Source organism: Rattus norvegicus, chromosome 15 (genome assembly GCF_036323735.1).
Source record: "Rattus norvegicus strain BN/NHsdMcwi chromosome 15, GRCr8, whole genome shotgun sequence".
Lineage (NCBI taxonomy): Eukaryota > Metazoa > Chordata > Mammalia > Rodentia > Muridae > Rattus > Rattus norvegicus.
The window spans coordinates 4,170,789-4,187,699 of record NC_086033.1 but is presented as its reverse complement, the minus strand read 5'-3'; the positions used below and the strand labels follow the sequence as shown (position 1 = coordinate 4,187,699).

General features: G+C 50.5%; 1 protein-coding gene across 1 annotated transcript in view; it reads right to left on the bottom strand.

Moving 5' to 3' along the window:
• The window catches only part of Kcnk5 (potassium two pore domain channel subfamily K member 5), a 42,272-nt gene extending 26,197 nt beyond the window's left edge, over positions 1 to 16,075 (bottom strand). The window contains exon 1 of the mRNA NM_001039516.2: positions 15,545 to 16,075. Coding sequence (NP_001034605.1) covers positions 15,545 to 15,730 — 186 coding nt within the window. The 5' untranslated portion in view covers positions 15,731 to 16,075. The remainder of the gene's footprint in view (positions 1 to 15,544) is intronic.
• Positions 16,076 to 16,911: the final 836 nt, after the last annotated feature.

Below are 16,911 nucleotides of genomic sequence, written 5' to 3'. Positions count from 1 at the left end.
AGTCACACAGCACATGAGGCTCCCCACTCATTGGGCCATTCCAATAGATGCAGGGCTAAGTTCAGAGTCTAGGAGAGGGGACTGGGGAGGGGTGTAGAAAGCTATTAATCAGGACAACCTCTTCCTGCTATCTACCTTGGGGGTGCTGACAAGACACTCCCATAACCGCCTGCCCCACTTAGCCGGCTCAGCACTTACCCCTTGGCAACTGTGAAGGGGGCAGGGATGGTGGGAGGGGAAGGGCATCCTTCCAAAGCCAACACTGGCAGGATGCATTCCACAGCCCAGGGGACATGAGCTTTGTTTGAACAGCAGTGATAGGGAGGAATGGGTCTGTCCTTCGTTCTACTCCAGGGTCTGTGGGCAGGTGCCTACGTCCATCCTGCCTGGGGGATGGGGCACAGGAGCAGCCAAGAACCCTATAGCAGACACAAAGGCCACCCTGGCCAAAACCAACATCCATAAAGTTCTCTCCTCCCACTCAGCCCTCGGCAACCTAGCTGTCCCTGGCAGGGCTGTGTCTGGGTGGCATGTGAACCACTGGAGGAAAGAAAGACTCGAGATTCTCTCTGGAGTGCTAACCTGTGTGTCCCACGAAGGGCAGGAGTCACTGACCCTGGGGAGGCCAAGTAGAGGCGCCCGTCGCAAGTGTGGGTCTAAGCGTGAGAAGTGACAGGCAAGACCTCACAAATGGACAGTGATCACACTCCCCTCCAGTTCCTCAATTCATTCTCGTGGGGTCCTTTTGACCAGGTGGATAGAGGCTAAGGCCCTTGGGGGTGTTGTAAATGGGGTCAGGAATGAGCTGAAGATACAGCACTGCTGAGATCTCCTGCATAACCAAGGTTTTCCTCATTTAAACGTTCTTCTTCTTTTTTTTCTTTTTTTTCGGAGCTGAGAACTGAACCCAGGGCCTTGCGCGTGCTAGGCAAGCGCTCTACCGCTGAGCTAAATCCCCAACCCCCATTTAAACGTTCTTATGCCTAACTCAGTAAACAAACCACACAACACACACACACACACACACACACACACACACACACACACATGGCCTATTCAGGCAGGACAAACAAGGTGCCCTAAGTATCAGAATTCCAAAGAGCATTGCTCAGGGCAGCCCCTGAAGCTAGGAGCAGCGGAGGGTGGAGAAGACCAGGCTCTGAAGAGGACTGGGTAGCTCAGTTAGAATGCTTGCCTAGCATGCATGAAACTCTGGGTTCCATGACCAGCACCAAAGGAAAGTGGCCATGGTGGTGCACACGCTTCCAATTCCAGCTCTACTCTGGAGGGTAGAGGTTCAAGGTCACCCTTAGTTATGTGGCAAGTTCAAAGCCAGCCTGGGCTACTCAAGACTCTATTTCAAACAGAACAAATAAAGTCTCTAGCTTTGCTAGCTTTGCAGCTCTCTGGCTCCAGACTTGCCTGGGTGCAGGCAGATACTCAGCTGGATAATCCTGGTTACGTTATTCAAGAATCCTTACCTCATACCATTCATTGCTGCTGTGTGCCTCTCTTTGTCACCCTTGCCAAGTCACCTATAACAGTGGATCTCAAAGTCACCAGCATGGTGGCACATGCCTTTAACTCAACACTCCAGAGGCAGAAGCAAAAGGATCAATGAGTTCCAGCTAGTCAGATCTTCACGGTGAGTTCGAGGCCAGTCAAGGCTACCAGAGCGAGAGACCCTGTCGCAAAAAGGAATCAGGACAACATAAACCTCAAAGGTCTTTGTCAAATGCTACGGGCACGCGGGGCTGCAGAATACCCCTTCTCCCACGGAAGGTTGACCTCGAGTCCCCGGTCTTCAAGGCCCACCAGGATCAGCAGAACTCAGGATCAACAGTTCGCCTCCCTATTCCCACCCCGCCATGAGGGAGGATGTGTCGCCAGAGGCCTTGGGTGGTGACCAGGAGAGCCACTGACAGATGTGGTAACACCTTTGACTGACTGACCTGCCCTCTGAGGCCACTTTCCCGCAAAGCCTTCCCTGCCTTAATTGCTTGCCCCCCAGCCGTAATTGCTCTCATTACACTTCCCCACCCCTGGTAAGCACAGATGTCTTAGACGAAGTTGTGTAACTTTCTCTGAAGGGCTGGGCCTTGGCTCCGGGAGGCGGGAGGCGGCTTCAATAACCAACTAAGCTCTTCCAGCCTTGCATTGTTTGCAAGCTTTGTAGCCAGGAGAGGTGCCCTCAACGCAAACCCCCTCCTGCAACCTCCAAGACGGGCGGGAGACACCAGCTGACCAATAGCTCTCTGGTCCGGTGCTGGAGAAAGTCCCTGGGGAGTGGGGTGGAGGGCGGGAGTGGGTCTCACCCAGAGCCCTTCTGCCCCAGGCTCTAGCCTGGCCCAGAAAAACACCCTTCTGTGCCACTAGGAGCTTCCACTCTAGAAACATGTACTTTTTCTTCCACCAATGCTCGTCAACAGGGAAGCTAGCCCCCCAGATCTCAGGGAGGGCCATGTTGGGCAGGATAGGATAAGAAGTGAAACATAAGGAGGCTTTGTACCCCCAAACACACTCGATACCCTTATGGTTTAAAAGCAATGTTATGAGGACCTGGAGGGCTACAGAGTTCCGAACCCAGAAGCCAAGTCACACCTCACAGGGTCACCTGAGGAGGTAGTGTGGCGGGAGACTTTGCACCCCTTGGAGAATTCCAGCTGGCCTGCTGTACGAGGGAGGGAGTGAACAAGACTCGTCTCAAATGAGGTGAAAGGAAAGGATTAACCCCCATGCTGCACCAGGGCACATGCACACTCACACACACCAACGCGCATGGACACACAAGGATGTCAAACACACATGTGCGTGTTTAGAAATGGGCTGAGAAGTATCTCTGTGAAGAAAGGCCCACAGCCAGACCTGTGAGCAGTTCTGTTCCATTAACCTGACTTAGCCTCTCTGCCAGAAACATCCAACCTGCAGCCCACAGGTCACGTGCATCCCAGGAGAGCCACACATTTAACCCAATATATTCACATATTGCGTCATGGAATTCATTAGACACCCCCTGCAAGACAGTTCTGCCACCAGCTTAGTCACCCCCTTAGCTGGCCCTGGTTTCCAATCCAACGAAGGGGATGGCATGCACTTGTCCATGGGGGAGGAGGATGGAGAGGGTCCTTCCCTGTGTCCGACCCATGGAAGACACAGAATAAAGGTGTCAAACGAATGGTTCTGCAGAGCCCTTGGAAAAGGCAAGGTGGAGGGATGGGAGGGTAGGGTGGGCACAAAGCCTGCATCTGCAAGCTTTTTAGGAGACTGGGCGGGATCACCAAGGTGTTATAGGAAACACCCTGCAAACACTTCTGCTCCCTCCCTGTATGGTAGGCCAAGGGGTGGAAAGGCGCAATGTGGCTGTGGTCTAGATCTGTCACACCACAGGCCCTGTCAGCCAGAGGCACCGCCTCTCCTGCAAACAGTCCTGGCCTCAGAGCTCCTCCTTGCAAGGCTCTGAAGATTAAACAAGGGCAGGGGCACGCACACATACAGGTGGCCCCCCCCAGCCCATCCGCACTACATTTACCTTCCTCGTTTCCCCAGTACACGGCGCAAAGGCATTCCCGAAAAGGCAGGAAGGACCAGGAGTAGGCACAACATCCATGGGCATGGAGACAAGCACCTGATGTGTGCTCGTGCTTAGTGAGTCTGCACACGCAGCACGTGCTTCTTATCTGCTGCAAGAGGACCTGGACATGTGTGCTTTCGAGTTCTTGAGAGAAGAAACCACAGCTTCTCGCTCCAACCCCAGCACCCAGCCGAGACGTGAAGGCCAGGACTTGGTGACCACAAGATGGGCATCCAGCACCCTAGGAAGAGCTTGGGGAAACAGAGACAAAACCCAGGATGGCAGGGATATGGCGAGGTGGGGCTGGGCAGGTTGGAAGGGGCAAGGTGGGGTGGTGTTGGCAATCGTCCTAGGGTTTATATTGCTGTGATAAGATACCACAACCAAAAGCCATTTGGGAAGGGTAGGCTATTTGGCTTATATTTCTCTATCACTGTCTACCGTTGAAGGAAGTCAGGGCAGGAACCTGGAGGCGAGGACTGAGGCAGAGGCCATGGAGGAATGCCACTTACTAGCTTGCTCATCTTGCTTTCTTATAGCACACAGGAGTGACATCACCCACAGTGAGCTAGGCCCTCCCACATCAACCATCAATCAAAGCAAGGCACCAAAGGCATGCTCCGGGGTCATCTGGTGGAGGCATAATTTTCAGTTGAGGTTCCCTCTTCCCAAATGACCCTAGCTTATGTCAAGTTAACATAAAACTATCTAGCACGGGAATAAACCCTTTTTATTGCGTTTACATTTTTTTTATTGTCGTATGGGCGTGTTCACGTCATGGCACAAGTGTGCGAGGTCAGAGAACAACTTTCAGGAGTCGGTTCTCTCGCAGGCCTTTATCAGACTTGGGAGTGAGCACCTTAACCTGCCTGCCCATCTCACTATCGTAAACATAGACCACAAAGCCTGTGAGTGATCAAGGCAGCTCTACCTGGCTAAAGTCACCTCACTTTAATCTTTCGAGAGCCCTGGCCTCTTCCTCATCAGACTGTCCTGAAAAGGTGCAGGCCACCTAGAACCTGGGCCTGACAGAACATGAAGCAAGTGCTTACCTTTGCACTGGACATCTTGAGAACTGAGCCTTATCACACAAGTCTGGGGACAGGGAGATGGACCGTGTCGGGTCCTTATGGTCTAACTTAAAGGCACTCCAATCCTTCATAAATGGATGATGTAATAAATCTGGCCAGGGTCACACAGCACAAACGAAGATTTCCTTTCCCCTTCCCCAAGTATAGGTCAATTCAGACAAGTACAGGAGCCCTGAGGTGTGCAGCCCCCCAGATGAGGCTGGTAAGATTCCTGGTGGCCTACAGGGTCAGTCTCCAAGTTACACAATAGAGCCAAGCTAGTCCTTCCGCCAACTGTCCTGCATAGGTTCTCACAGGCTTAGGACAAGTGTCCTCCTTGGTAGGAAGAAGGACTTGATTAAACAGCTGCAGTCAGATTACAGTAGGGCACGGGGGAGTGGGTGACAACAGCCAGAAGTACACAGTCCTACCTAAATATTTCAGCATGAAGCCTAAATATTTAGATGGGTAAGAGAAAAAAAGAATGCATATTGCAAAGCTAACCAAAGAGCCCTGGCCACCAAGAGAGCCAAGAGTGCTGGTACTGTCTTGACTCTAGGGAAGGTCCAATGTGGCCGCCAACCCTGCATCGTCACTACCTAAGGAAGATGGTCCTGAAGCTACCTGGAGCCAGGTTTCTCTGGGAGGAAAGATTTAAGCAAGGCTTGAGACTAGAAGGGAGAAGACATATTTTTTAAGCATTGATTATAACCATCAGGGAGTGAATTGAGTTGATTTGGAAGGAGAAGAAAATGGTGGGCGGCATGAAGAAGGGCTTGCTGGATTTCATCATCCTCCTTGTCATCAGTCTCTTTCTTTTCAGTTCTTTTTTTTTTTTTTTTTTCGGAGCTGGGGACCGAACCCAGGGCCTTGCGCTTCCTAGGCAAGCGCTCTACCACTGAGCTAAATCCCCAACCCCCTTGTCACCAGTCTCTAGATTAAGAACGCAATGCAAGGAGAGGCTGTGGGTCAGTCAGGGACAAGATGCCCAGAGAAAGGGGGTACGGAGAGCAGCTGATACTTAGGTCCTCTGTTGCATGTTGTAAGCACTGATACAGCGGAGTACCACTGTTGAATCGAAAGGAGGAGACAGACTGTTCATGGCCACACCCATCACCACTCTGAATGCTTAGGCCTGTGCACCAAAAGGTTCTGAGACACCAGGCCTGTGCGGCGTATTTCCATTTCCATTTCTCAGCCTCCCTTTGTTTCATTGACCATCAACACAAACAGAACACACAGCAAAGTGGTTCCAAGCATGAAGACTGGGTCTTCATCATTCTCCTAGTCGCAAGGGAGACTGTGGCTGTCTTGGTTAGTTTTCTTGTTGCTGCAACCAAATACCTGACAACAACTTTAGGAAGAAGGGCTTCGTGGCTTTCACAGGTCAAGAGCATATGGCCCAAGACGGCATAGAAGACATTGGCTTTCATAGGTCAAGAGCATATAGTCCATCATGGCATAGAAGACATTGGCATTTGGTCTTCCAAACTCTACCAAAATGGCCCACGTAACTCCGGCTTACAGAAAGCATCTGGGGCTTCTCTAGCCTATAGCTCAGAACTCTTTCTACATTCTTCATTTCTGATACCATTTTACCTTTCTCACCAATGTTACAAAATACCTAACAAAAACTTAAGACAGGGAGGGTCTTCGGGGCCGGAGGGAGTGGCTCGGTGGTGAAGAGCACTTGTTGCTTTTGCAGAGACCCCAGGTTCAATCCCAAGAACTGACATGGTGGCTCACAGCCATCCATAAGCACAGTTCTAGACCTGAAGCGTTCTCCTGACTTCTGTGGGCAGAGCACCAGACACGCACATGGTGCACACACATCCATGCAGGCAAAACATTCATATGTACAAAACTTTGTGTACCTATAAAAGATACAAATAATTTTTAAAGGGGTTGCCTGTATTCAGGGGTGTCTTCCCAGATCAGCTGAATCTTTCCGGAAACACTTAGATACACCCAGAGGTGTGTTTCAACGGCAGTTCTAAAGCCAGCCAACTTGACAGTGAAGACCACCACAGTGGTCTATTCTGTCCTGCGGCTGCTTTCCTGTGAGGCGATGGTGGCGCCTGTTACGGAAAGACAGTACGTGTCAGTGGTTCTCCCAGCTCACGGCCAAGGAAATTCTTAGTAATAGTCTCTTCTCCTCCTTGCCCACACCTGTTCTCCAGTCACTAGCTCTACTGACTACTCATGGGCAAGACCAAGGCTTGGTTGACTGGAGAGCGAGCCTCAGCCCTTGACTTTGCTGTCCAAGGAGGACAGCAGTGAGTCCTGGCCCATAGTTCTAGGGATACAGAAAATGTGCCAGTCAGTCCCTTGCCTGGCATAGCAAGCAGGAGCCCACGGGATGCTCACAGGCCTTCTAGCCACACTGGTTCACCACCCTTTCTTCTAAGTCAGAGAAGAAAAACCCATGTGTCCATGATGGATGGCTGGATATTCCAGGTACACTCACTAACACCGACCTTCCCATTCTTTCTCCTGCAGACCAGGGTTCCCCTGAGGGCAGAGGCTGAGAGCTTCCTGCAGAGCCTGACTCCCCCAGAGAGAGGGTTCTTCTACAGACTTCCGGAAATGGCAACTGAAACCTCCAAGGCCCTGTACCGTGTCCTCCCCTTCAGCCTCCACCATGTGTGGCCTATCACTCAGCACGTCAGCCCGCATTTCCCCTCACTCCACCACCCCGGTGCAATTTCCTCTCCCCAGCGACACTACGCTCAAGGGCTCAAGACCCTCTGGGTTTTTTGGTTTTGTGTGTGTTTTTTTTTTTTGAGGGTTTTCTACACAGCAAGAGAAGGCCCCCTCTCTGCCCTATTATGGTTTCTGGTTACTCGGAGATTGGGGTGTAAGCCTATAAAAGGCTTCAAAACAAGAGCTTCAGTAATCCATCCTTTTCCACAAAAGGACACGAAGGACAAACGGGAAAGGTAGCCTGGAGTGGAGTGTCAAGGTAGACGATCGATCCCACACACGGACCTGCACAGGGAAAGAGGCACCTTAACAGAGGTCTGGGGTGAATAAAGGGCTGAAGACTCTATGGGTGTTCTGGGGGAAAGCCACACTCCATTTCACCAGAAGCTAAAAGGAAGGAGGAGGAGTCCTTATCAGAAGGCTCACAAAGTGAGTGGGCTCAGCCTACGGAAATTTAATTTCAGTCAGAATATTCCACTGTTTGCAAGTTGTAAATGGCTGTGAAGAAGGAGGGAACTTTCTGTAATGTTATCCATTCCCCCCCACCCCTACTTGAAAATGGCAAACATTTGATGGAGTTCAAATTCCTTGGCTACATTCACAAGGCTCTGCCATCTGACCCTCACCTCCCTGGCCTGTGCTGCACCTCAAGTACCATCATGCTAAATTAAATTATACCTCTCTGGGGACTTGGGAAGAGGAAGATCCACTCTCTCCTCTCCCAGCCCCTTCGTGTAGCTCCAATATTCCATTGAGGGGTTGGAGAGTCGGCTCAATGGTTGAATTCAGAATAGCGGCAGAATAGACTGGCTGCTCTTCCAGAAGGACAAGGGTTTAAGTCCCAGCAGCCACACAGCACCCTGTGAGCATCTGTAACTCCAGTTAAGGGAACCTGAGGCCCTCTGCTGCCTTCCTCATGATGCACAGACATACATGGAGTTAAGGTGCCCATACACATAAAAGAATGACAATAAAATCCAATACTCAGTTGACAGTTGGGATGTGGCTTGGCGAGAGTGCCATTTGCTTAGCATATGCCAGGCTTGGGGTTCCGTTCTCATCACGGTAAAAATAGAATGCAAACAAATTGGGTTGATATAGACCCAGAAGCTCGATGAGCACATTGTGTGGCAGGACTATTTTTAACTGTTGACAGGACCTCCATACTATTTCCCAATGGCCGGGCCATGTTATACATCAAAAGACAAACACTGCATGATTTAATCTAGCCAACATGTCTGAGGGCAGTAAATTCATAAACAGAAAGCATAATGGCGGTTTACTAGTGGCTGGGTGGAAAAGGTGAGGTGGAGGTGCAGATTAGTGGGAAGTTTCAGTTCTACAAAAAGAAAGGGTTATTAACACAGATCTGAGTCACAGCACTGAGAACCTAGCTATCACTCAGGGATACACAAAACTGCTGAAGAGAGAACATTTGACATGTTTTAATTATGTGTGTCTGTCTGTCTGTCATCTGTCTGTCTGTGTGACACTGTGTGTGTGTCTTTGTGTGACTGTGTGTGAAACTGTGTGTGTGTTGTGTGTGTGTCTGTGTGTGAAACTGTGTGTGTGTGTGTGTCTGTGTGTGAAACTGTGTGTGTGTCTGTCTGTGTTGTGTGTGTGTGTGTGTGTGCCTGTCTGTCTGTGTTGTGTGTGTGTGTCTGTGTCTGTGTCTGTAGTCAGGTGCACATCATACAAGGGTAGGTAGTCTTGGAGTCTAGACCCTGCCTTTTAAAAAAAACTAAAAACAAACAAATAAATGAATGAATAATAAATTCAGAGCTGAGAAAGCAGCTCACTGGTATGGTCTATGTGTCTAGCATGCACTAAGGCCTTGTGCACTAAGCTAGTGGGTAAGACACTTGCTGACCAGCCTGACTCACATGGTGGAAGAACGGTCAACTTGTGTCCTCTGACCTCAACGGCATGGCCATAGTGTGTGTGCTTTAGGGCCGTCCACACACACAAAATAATGTGCAAGGTTTCTTGTTTGGTTTTGTTTGTTTGTTTGTTTTTGAGACAGAGTTTCTCTGTGTAGCCCTGGCTATACAAGCCCTGGAACTCACTCTGTACCCCAGGCTGGCCTCAAACTCAGAAATCCTCCTGCCTCTGCTTCCCGAGTGCTGGGATTGAAGACCCACCACTCTTACAAGTCTTTCTGATTCTTTACAATAACCAAACAAGAAGTTCACTATGTCTGCGCATGGAACACCCCATACAGTCCTGAACAGGATGGCCATCCTTTCTCTAAAATCCTAAAACATTCCAAAAGTCAAACCTTTCTGAATAAGTACTAAAGGGACATCCCGAGTGGAAAATTCTATACTTGACCTCACGCGTTGAACCACGGCGTGGGCGTACTACAATCCATAAAACCACTCACAAGCTGTGTGTACACCGTGTACACGAAACAAGAGTTTCATGGTGTGACTAGGGCCCCGTCCTCCCGCTGGTCACGTGGCTGCAGACACTCCCAAATGTGTAAAAACCCAAGTCACTTCAGACCCCACGCAGGGCTGAGCAGGGAGAGCAATGGACACAGACAAGTCACAGGGACTCAGCAAACAACGGAAGACATGGATCTCTTCCCACGCTTCCTGACGGTTTATCCACCTCACTTCTCTCTGGAGCATCCCCAGTTCTGGCCTTACATCACCCCATATCAAGACTCTCCCAGGGGTTCTTTCTCAGAAGCCTAGCTCTTCTGCACCCCCCCCCCAAACACAAACTCACACAGAGTAAAGAGGCTGAGACCAATTTGACAGCAAACTGCCAAGTTCAAGATGAAAGCCTTTGGCTGCAGGTCAGGGCCAGCCAAACACAATGTTCAAAACCCAAGGAGCTGAGTTTCTCTTAAACACCAGCCTATAAATGGGGCAAAACCCCAGGAAAATACTTAGAGGTGACAATCACCACCTCCTGCAGGCCACCTTCAGGAAACTTTCAACTTTCCAGTGCATGCAAATTTCTCCCTCACGGGATGGTTCTCCGTGACTGTGTCATCTAACCCTGCTAATGGCTCCATTAAAACTCCCGAGAGAGCTTAATAAAAATTCGCTTTAGCGGGTGAAACTCTAACTGGTACAAGTTAACTAAGGCAGACTTTTTGAAGTAGTGTTGTGGGGGTTTTCTTGTTTGCTTCGGTTTTTTGTTTGTTTGTTTGTTTGTTTGTTTGCTTTTTTTTCCCTTCAACTTAAGAAAAGCTGAGCCATTAGAAATGGTTGTCCTTTCTAATGGCTTGGCCCAGGGGTGTGGTGGTCTCAGCACTTAGGGGACAGAGGCAGGCAGAGATCTCTCACTTCAGGTCAGCCTGGTCTACAGAGTGAGTTCCAGCTCGGCCAGAGCTACACGGAGAAACCCTGTTTCAAAGAACAAGGAAAGAAGGAAGGAAGGAAGGAAGGAAGGGAGGGAGGGAGGGAGGGAGGGAGGGAGGGAGGGAGTTGTCTTTCTATTTCTTTTTTTTTTTAAGATTTATTCATTTATTATATATAAGTACACTGTAGCTGTCTTCAGATACACCAGAAGAGGGCATCGGATCTCTTTACAGATGGTTGTGAGCCACCATGTGGTTGCTGGGAATTGAACTCAGGACCTCTGGAAGAGCAGTCGGTGCTCTTAACCACTGAGCCATCTCTCCAGCCCTCTATTTCTTCTTAGAAAACAAATTTACCCACTTTCCAGCTCTGCAGTTCTAGACCGTGAGAATTCAAGCCAGGTTAGATCAATGCTTCAAAGACTTACTGACTCCTATATCAAAGGTGGACAAGGAGATCAGTGGGCCTTACAGTGTCTACTGTGGCTTGAAACAAGGTGAGTACTGGAATTAACCCCTCTGTTCCCCTAAACAGGGCTCAGACCAGTTTTTCTCTAAACCTTTCAATAGTCCTCGTTTTAAACATTTTGGTCTGAAGTCATTAAACAGTCCACAGTTTTGTTTTTCATAACTTTGGGGGAGGATTAGTGTTAGAACAGGTGTTAGAATTTCAAAACTGGGGTGTATTTAAGGGTTTAGCCATGTAAGGAGGTATACCTGAACACCCCTAGAATGTGGTAGGAAGCGTGGAGAGAATGGGCCCTGTAGCTCGGTGGGAGAGCACTGGTCTAACTCACGGGAGGCCTCCATTCCAGTTCACGTGCCAGAACAAACAAAAAACAAAAATCGAATTTTAGAGTTTGGGTGGGAAAGTGATCATCAGGATCCAAGCGGTTTTTCAGAATGGGTCAGCCATACCAGCTGTCCAGGGAAACCCAGGGCTCACTCTGGGGTACCAGAGCAGAAAACAAGATTTGCCACCCTGTTCCAGACCCAGTAGACAGTGGGACATGGGATCCTGTCAAGAAGCCTGTTGGCTCCCCTCCCCGCCCCCCAGTCCATTCTCCACTGACTTGACCTCCTGAGAGCTCTTCCTACCTAGCTAGACTTAATCCCATATTAAGACGCCTCTGTATGGATGCCTTAACACCGTTTGTTTAACCTTCTCTCCCTAAAAGACTTAGATGAGCTGTCGGCCCGTCCATTCAACTCAGTCCTCAGCTTTGGGGGAAGGAGAAGAAAGAGGGACTTCCAAAAACAGCCATGCAGGGCTGAAGGGTGTCAGTGACCGAGACAGCGCCAAGTCAGCCAGGCAGCCATACCGGAGAAGATTCTGTGCCTGTTCCAGGGCAAACAAAGAAATAGAATTTCCCAGCAGTCAAGGCAAGCTGAACCAATTAACTCAGCTCACTTAGAGACAGCAGTCCTCCTGCAGTGGGCTGGCAAAGGTGGATAAAGTGTGGGGGACACCTCCAAGCCTGAAGCTGTTGTCCTTGTGGCCACTTTAACTTCCCCAGGTGTCAGTTACCTTATCTTAATGCATGAGGTCACCACAAAGCACCTGAAGCAAGCAGGTAGGGTTCTTGGCGAGATGCCTTCCTCAGAGAGCACACCATAAAACTCAGTAAATGCTAGCAGCAAGAACCTTCCTGCTTCTTCTGTTCGTGCCCCTTCCTGGAGCTTTACCAAACTGCTCATTTTGCAGATGAGGACATTGAGGCTAAAGTAAGTTAACTGGTTTGATGAGGAAATGCCCTCGCCAGAGAGCAATAACAGCTATGTCTCCCCACAGAATAAGGATAATTTTAACCGCAGTGCCCAATACAGTACATGCACTACAAAGCTAACTTGACTTGCCGAGTTTTGTTTTTTTTTTTTAAAGGAAAATACTTAAACAGTTAGGATAACCAGCCACCAAAAATCCAGTGATCCCAAACACGGAGGCACACGCCTATAATCTCAAGGGGCCGAGGCAGCGTGTTATGAGTTCAAAGGCATGCTGCACTCCGGAACCCTGTCTAGATCACCAAAATCAGCTAAACATATGCATCTTTAACCGCGGGACTTGGGAGGCAGAAGCAGATGGATCTGTGTGAGTTCAAGGCCAGTCTGGTCCAAATCCGGGACAGACAGAGCTACAGAATGAGACTCTGCTTCCATAAATAAATAAACACAACAAATAAAGATTCGTTTAAAACAACCAAAATAAGAGCTGGGGATGTCTCGGTGGGGTCAAGTGTCCAGGGTTCTAGGTTCAGCACTGCATTCACAGTAAGAGGTGAAGGTTGAAGGACTCAAGGTCACCCTCTGCTACAAAGAGAGTTCCAGGCCAGCCTGAGCTACCTGAAACCCTGACTTAAAACAACAACTGTAATAATTCAGTGCAGTTTATTACTTGGGTGGGCGTTTGGATCGTTTGGAGGCAAGGAGGGCAGCTGTGGGGTCCCGGGTTGGTGGATGCAGGGCAGCCTGTGTGTGGCACGGCTCAACCACAGCATAAGCAGGGGAGGGAGGACTAGACTATGTCCTTTTTTTCTGTGCTTTTGACTATACAGCCCACGGTTTGCAGCAGTAAACCCAACCCCCCGCCCAGGCATAGCTACCTCCCACTCCCACCCCAGGAATTTTCAACTAAGGGGCTTTGTGATGACCAGGGCTAAAACCCAGAACCTCAGGTGGAAAATACCCAGGCAGCCAAACGAGAAGGAAGATTTTGGAGTTTTCATTTTTTCCTTAAACCAATTTCCTGAGGCCTGAGGCAGCGCCCCAAGACACAGATCAGAAAGCCGAGAGAGGCAGATTTTTGCAGATTAAGCTGAGGCTGGCAAATGCTTTCATTGGTCCATTTTCATTTCTTGGGTTTTTTCCTTTGAAAAGAGGGAATTTGCCCGGTTGACAAGGTTGTTCTTTTTTTACAGGGGAGGGTGTGTGTGTGTGTGTGTGTGTGTGTGTGTGTGTGTGTGTGTGTGTCAGACTGTCCTTGTCCATTCAAGCAAGCATCTTAGAATCTTCTCCAAATCACATTGACCTGATGTTGCTCGAACTTTTTTTCTAAGTTACCTATCCACTTTGGGGGTGGAGGGACTCCTGACAGACGAGACCTTAAAATAATGGGCATTTTGTCGTTTCAAACACCCTACGGAAACCGCCTGGCCAGTAAAGCCACCCCACCAGAGGAACCAGGCTGCGTAACCCCCTGAACACCGCCCCCCTTCCCTTCTCCCTGTGTTTTGAAGTTTATTTTCCCACATTTAGCCTTGAATACTTTCCTTCCTTCCCCTGCCCTGGCGGGAGGAGCAGCAGGGAGGGGAGACTTCGAGGGTAGCTGGAGCCTTACCGTCCTCCCCTCCCCAAAACAAAGCCCCCCAGGGCAAACCACACAAAAACTCCCCTCCAGAGATATTGTCAAGGTAATCACACCCTGAGTACCTTCTTCCTCCTCAGCAAGCCCAGATTGCAGCAGACATCCATCAGAGGGTGTGGATCTCTCCTGAACCCCATGGAAGAGCAGCTAGACCAACTAGGAATCTTTTGAAACTCGCCTCATTACCATGCAAACCTCCCGCCCGGGCCCCAAATCCTAAACATTGGGGACAGATCAGGTGCAACCACACACCTGGCGGTGTAAACCTGTCCCACAGGCCTCCCGAGGGCAATTCTCTGCAGAGCCCAGGATCCCCCAGGCACCTAAAATGTCTCTGTGAGTGTCCATCTGCGATTAGGAGGCAGGTAGTACCAGTAAGATGTGTTCAGGCTTTCTCGGTTTTCAACGTTACAGTAGTCCAGGGCCGGACAAAGATAAAGATGGGTTTGTTCCCATTTTACAAAACAGGTTAACTGAGGCTGGACCGAGAAAGAAATGGGGAGGTGATGTCCACTAAATGTACCCGATCAGATCTGTAATGACTTGAACAATCTACTCCCTGCTTCCAGTTTAATCCTGTTATTGATAGAAGACCATGAACACAGGGATGGATGGATGGTTGGGGCTGAGCCTTCAAGAAACAGAGAGGAACCTCTGACCCCAAGTTGGCTCAAGGTTCCAGCTGAGATGGTCAGCCAAGTTTACCATGGTGAGGTCAATGGTCTACTGGGTGTGTGCACTCTCAGATAAGAGACTTCACAAGCCAACATCAGGGAAACTTCCCCTCACCCACGCTATCCTCGCACCCTAAAAGGGCACTACCTGGATTTGGGTGTTCATTTGTGCAACCTGCTGCTTTGACAAAGCTCAATTCCGATTCCTTGAGGGATTTATCAGTTTGGTAAGACTTCACGGAAGCCTGGGAGCGTCCCGGGCATTCCAGCCACAGGCCTTCCTCCGTGGTTCATAGGACATGTCCGAGCCCCCTGCCCCACTCAAAGTACAGCGACCGGCGGATATGTTTTTGCTCACAGCAGGTCTGGGGGCCCTCTGCTGTATTCAAGTTAAGAAAGGTCGAGCGGGCGCGGCAACGGCCCTGCAGCGGGAGGTGGAGACGCTAGGGGTGGCACCCGGCTCTGCTCCCGGACTCCGGGAGCGTCTCCAAGGAAAGATAAACTCCTTTATCCGCCCCACAGCCTCCCTCCAAAGAGGGGGGCACCCGCACACCCACACTGAGCCACCGCGGGGCCCAGTTCATGCTGGAGTCAACCCCGAATTCTCAGAACTTACTAGGTTCTGACCAAGTCTGAGCGCGTGGGGTAATCTCCCTGCCCCTGGACGAAAGACACAGATCTTTGCAACCTGACACCTAATTGGACGTTTTCTCCCGCCACCCCGGGACCTCTGGTTGGGGCTGGGGTGAGGAGGTTGTCTGAAGCTGTAAGAGGGAGTCTCCCCTTCAAAACCGCTATAGCCTCAACAGCTTCAGGTGCATGTGGGGGGTTCAGCGGCCGACGGCTCACCTGTAGGATCTTGTCCAGGCCCTCCTGACTCAGGCACGGAAACTCCTTGAGTAGATGCAGTTTCTGTGTATAGTAGTTTTTCTTGGCCTCCTTCCAGTGTGGCTCCTCCAGCACTTCGAAGATCGCCGCCCCGATGGCCAGGTAGAATATGATGGCCGAGGTGAGTAAGGGACCCCGGTCCACCATGGCTCTGGAAAGGCCACCTCCAGGAGAAAGAGTCCCCTAATTCCAGCAGCTCCGGGTTCACCCGTCCTGCAGCCCTGGACACAGCTGTTTGAATTTGGAGCTCCGCATGCGCAGTGCCCGGTACCCCCCCGCGCGCCGCTCCCGGGACAGTTGCTTGACCAAGTTGGCTCCCTGAGCGCAGGGAACTGCGAGGATCACGTTCACACAGGCCAGGGTGAGCGTACACCAAAAGGGGTCTGGGGGCCACGCCAATCTCTCGATCCTGAAGGGTAGGGTGAAACTCAGAACCCACACCGGGAGACACGTGTGCCGCCTCTCTGCGCGCGACAGTACGCCCAGCGCGCCTCCGCACCGCTCTTTAAGCAGCGCTCAGCCCGCCCGCGCCAGACCCTAAGTGGGTGGAGTCCAGCTCAGAACCCGCCCCGGCCCCGCCCCTGACCCCGCCCACAGCGCCTGAAGTCATTACACCAAGCACCGGGTTCTCCACGCTCCAGACCAAGGCGTCGTGGCCGGATCAGACTTCCACGACCCGCACTGTTGAGGCCTGCGGGACTCCGGTTGCGTATTAGAGATTGATATAATTAGCTAAAACGGCCGTGCACCTTACTGCTGAGGTCATAAATACATTGCCAGTGTTACTAGCCCATCCAGATGTTTCCCCAACCTTTCCTGGGCTCACGCACTTGCCTATCTACCCCGAGTAAAGGGATTCGGTCTGAGTTAGGATTACTGGAAACTAATCCCAACCACAAATGGGTGAAGAACCCATCCCATCTGTGTTCTCAGCCACATCTGAGAGAGGCGACAGGCAGCCACACCCACAACGCAGCGACCTCTTCCTTACTCCCAAGCCTACTTAAAATTACACCAGCTGGAATATCAACTGGAGAGACTAGAAATGCTTTCTGCTCAGTGATGCATCTACCAACAGGCCCGTTAATAGCAATAAACAGACCAGGTGTGGTGGTAGTGCGCCGATTTAGTCTCAGTCAGAGAGGCAGGTGAATCTCTCTGTACATAGGAGGTCAACCTTGTCTACATAGAGAGTTCGAGGCCGGCCAGGCTACGGTAGTAAAACCTTCTCTCAAAAATGAATAAACAAATTCTTGATAACAAGGAGATGTGAGTCCATCTGTCAAAACACGTCTGGGCCATTTCTCACTTTGCTTGCTTTTCTGAGC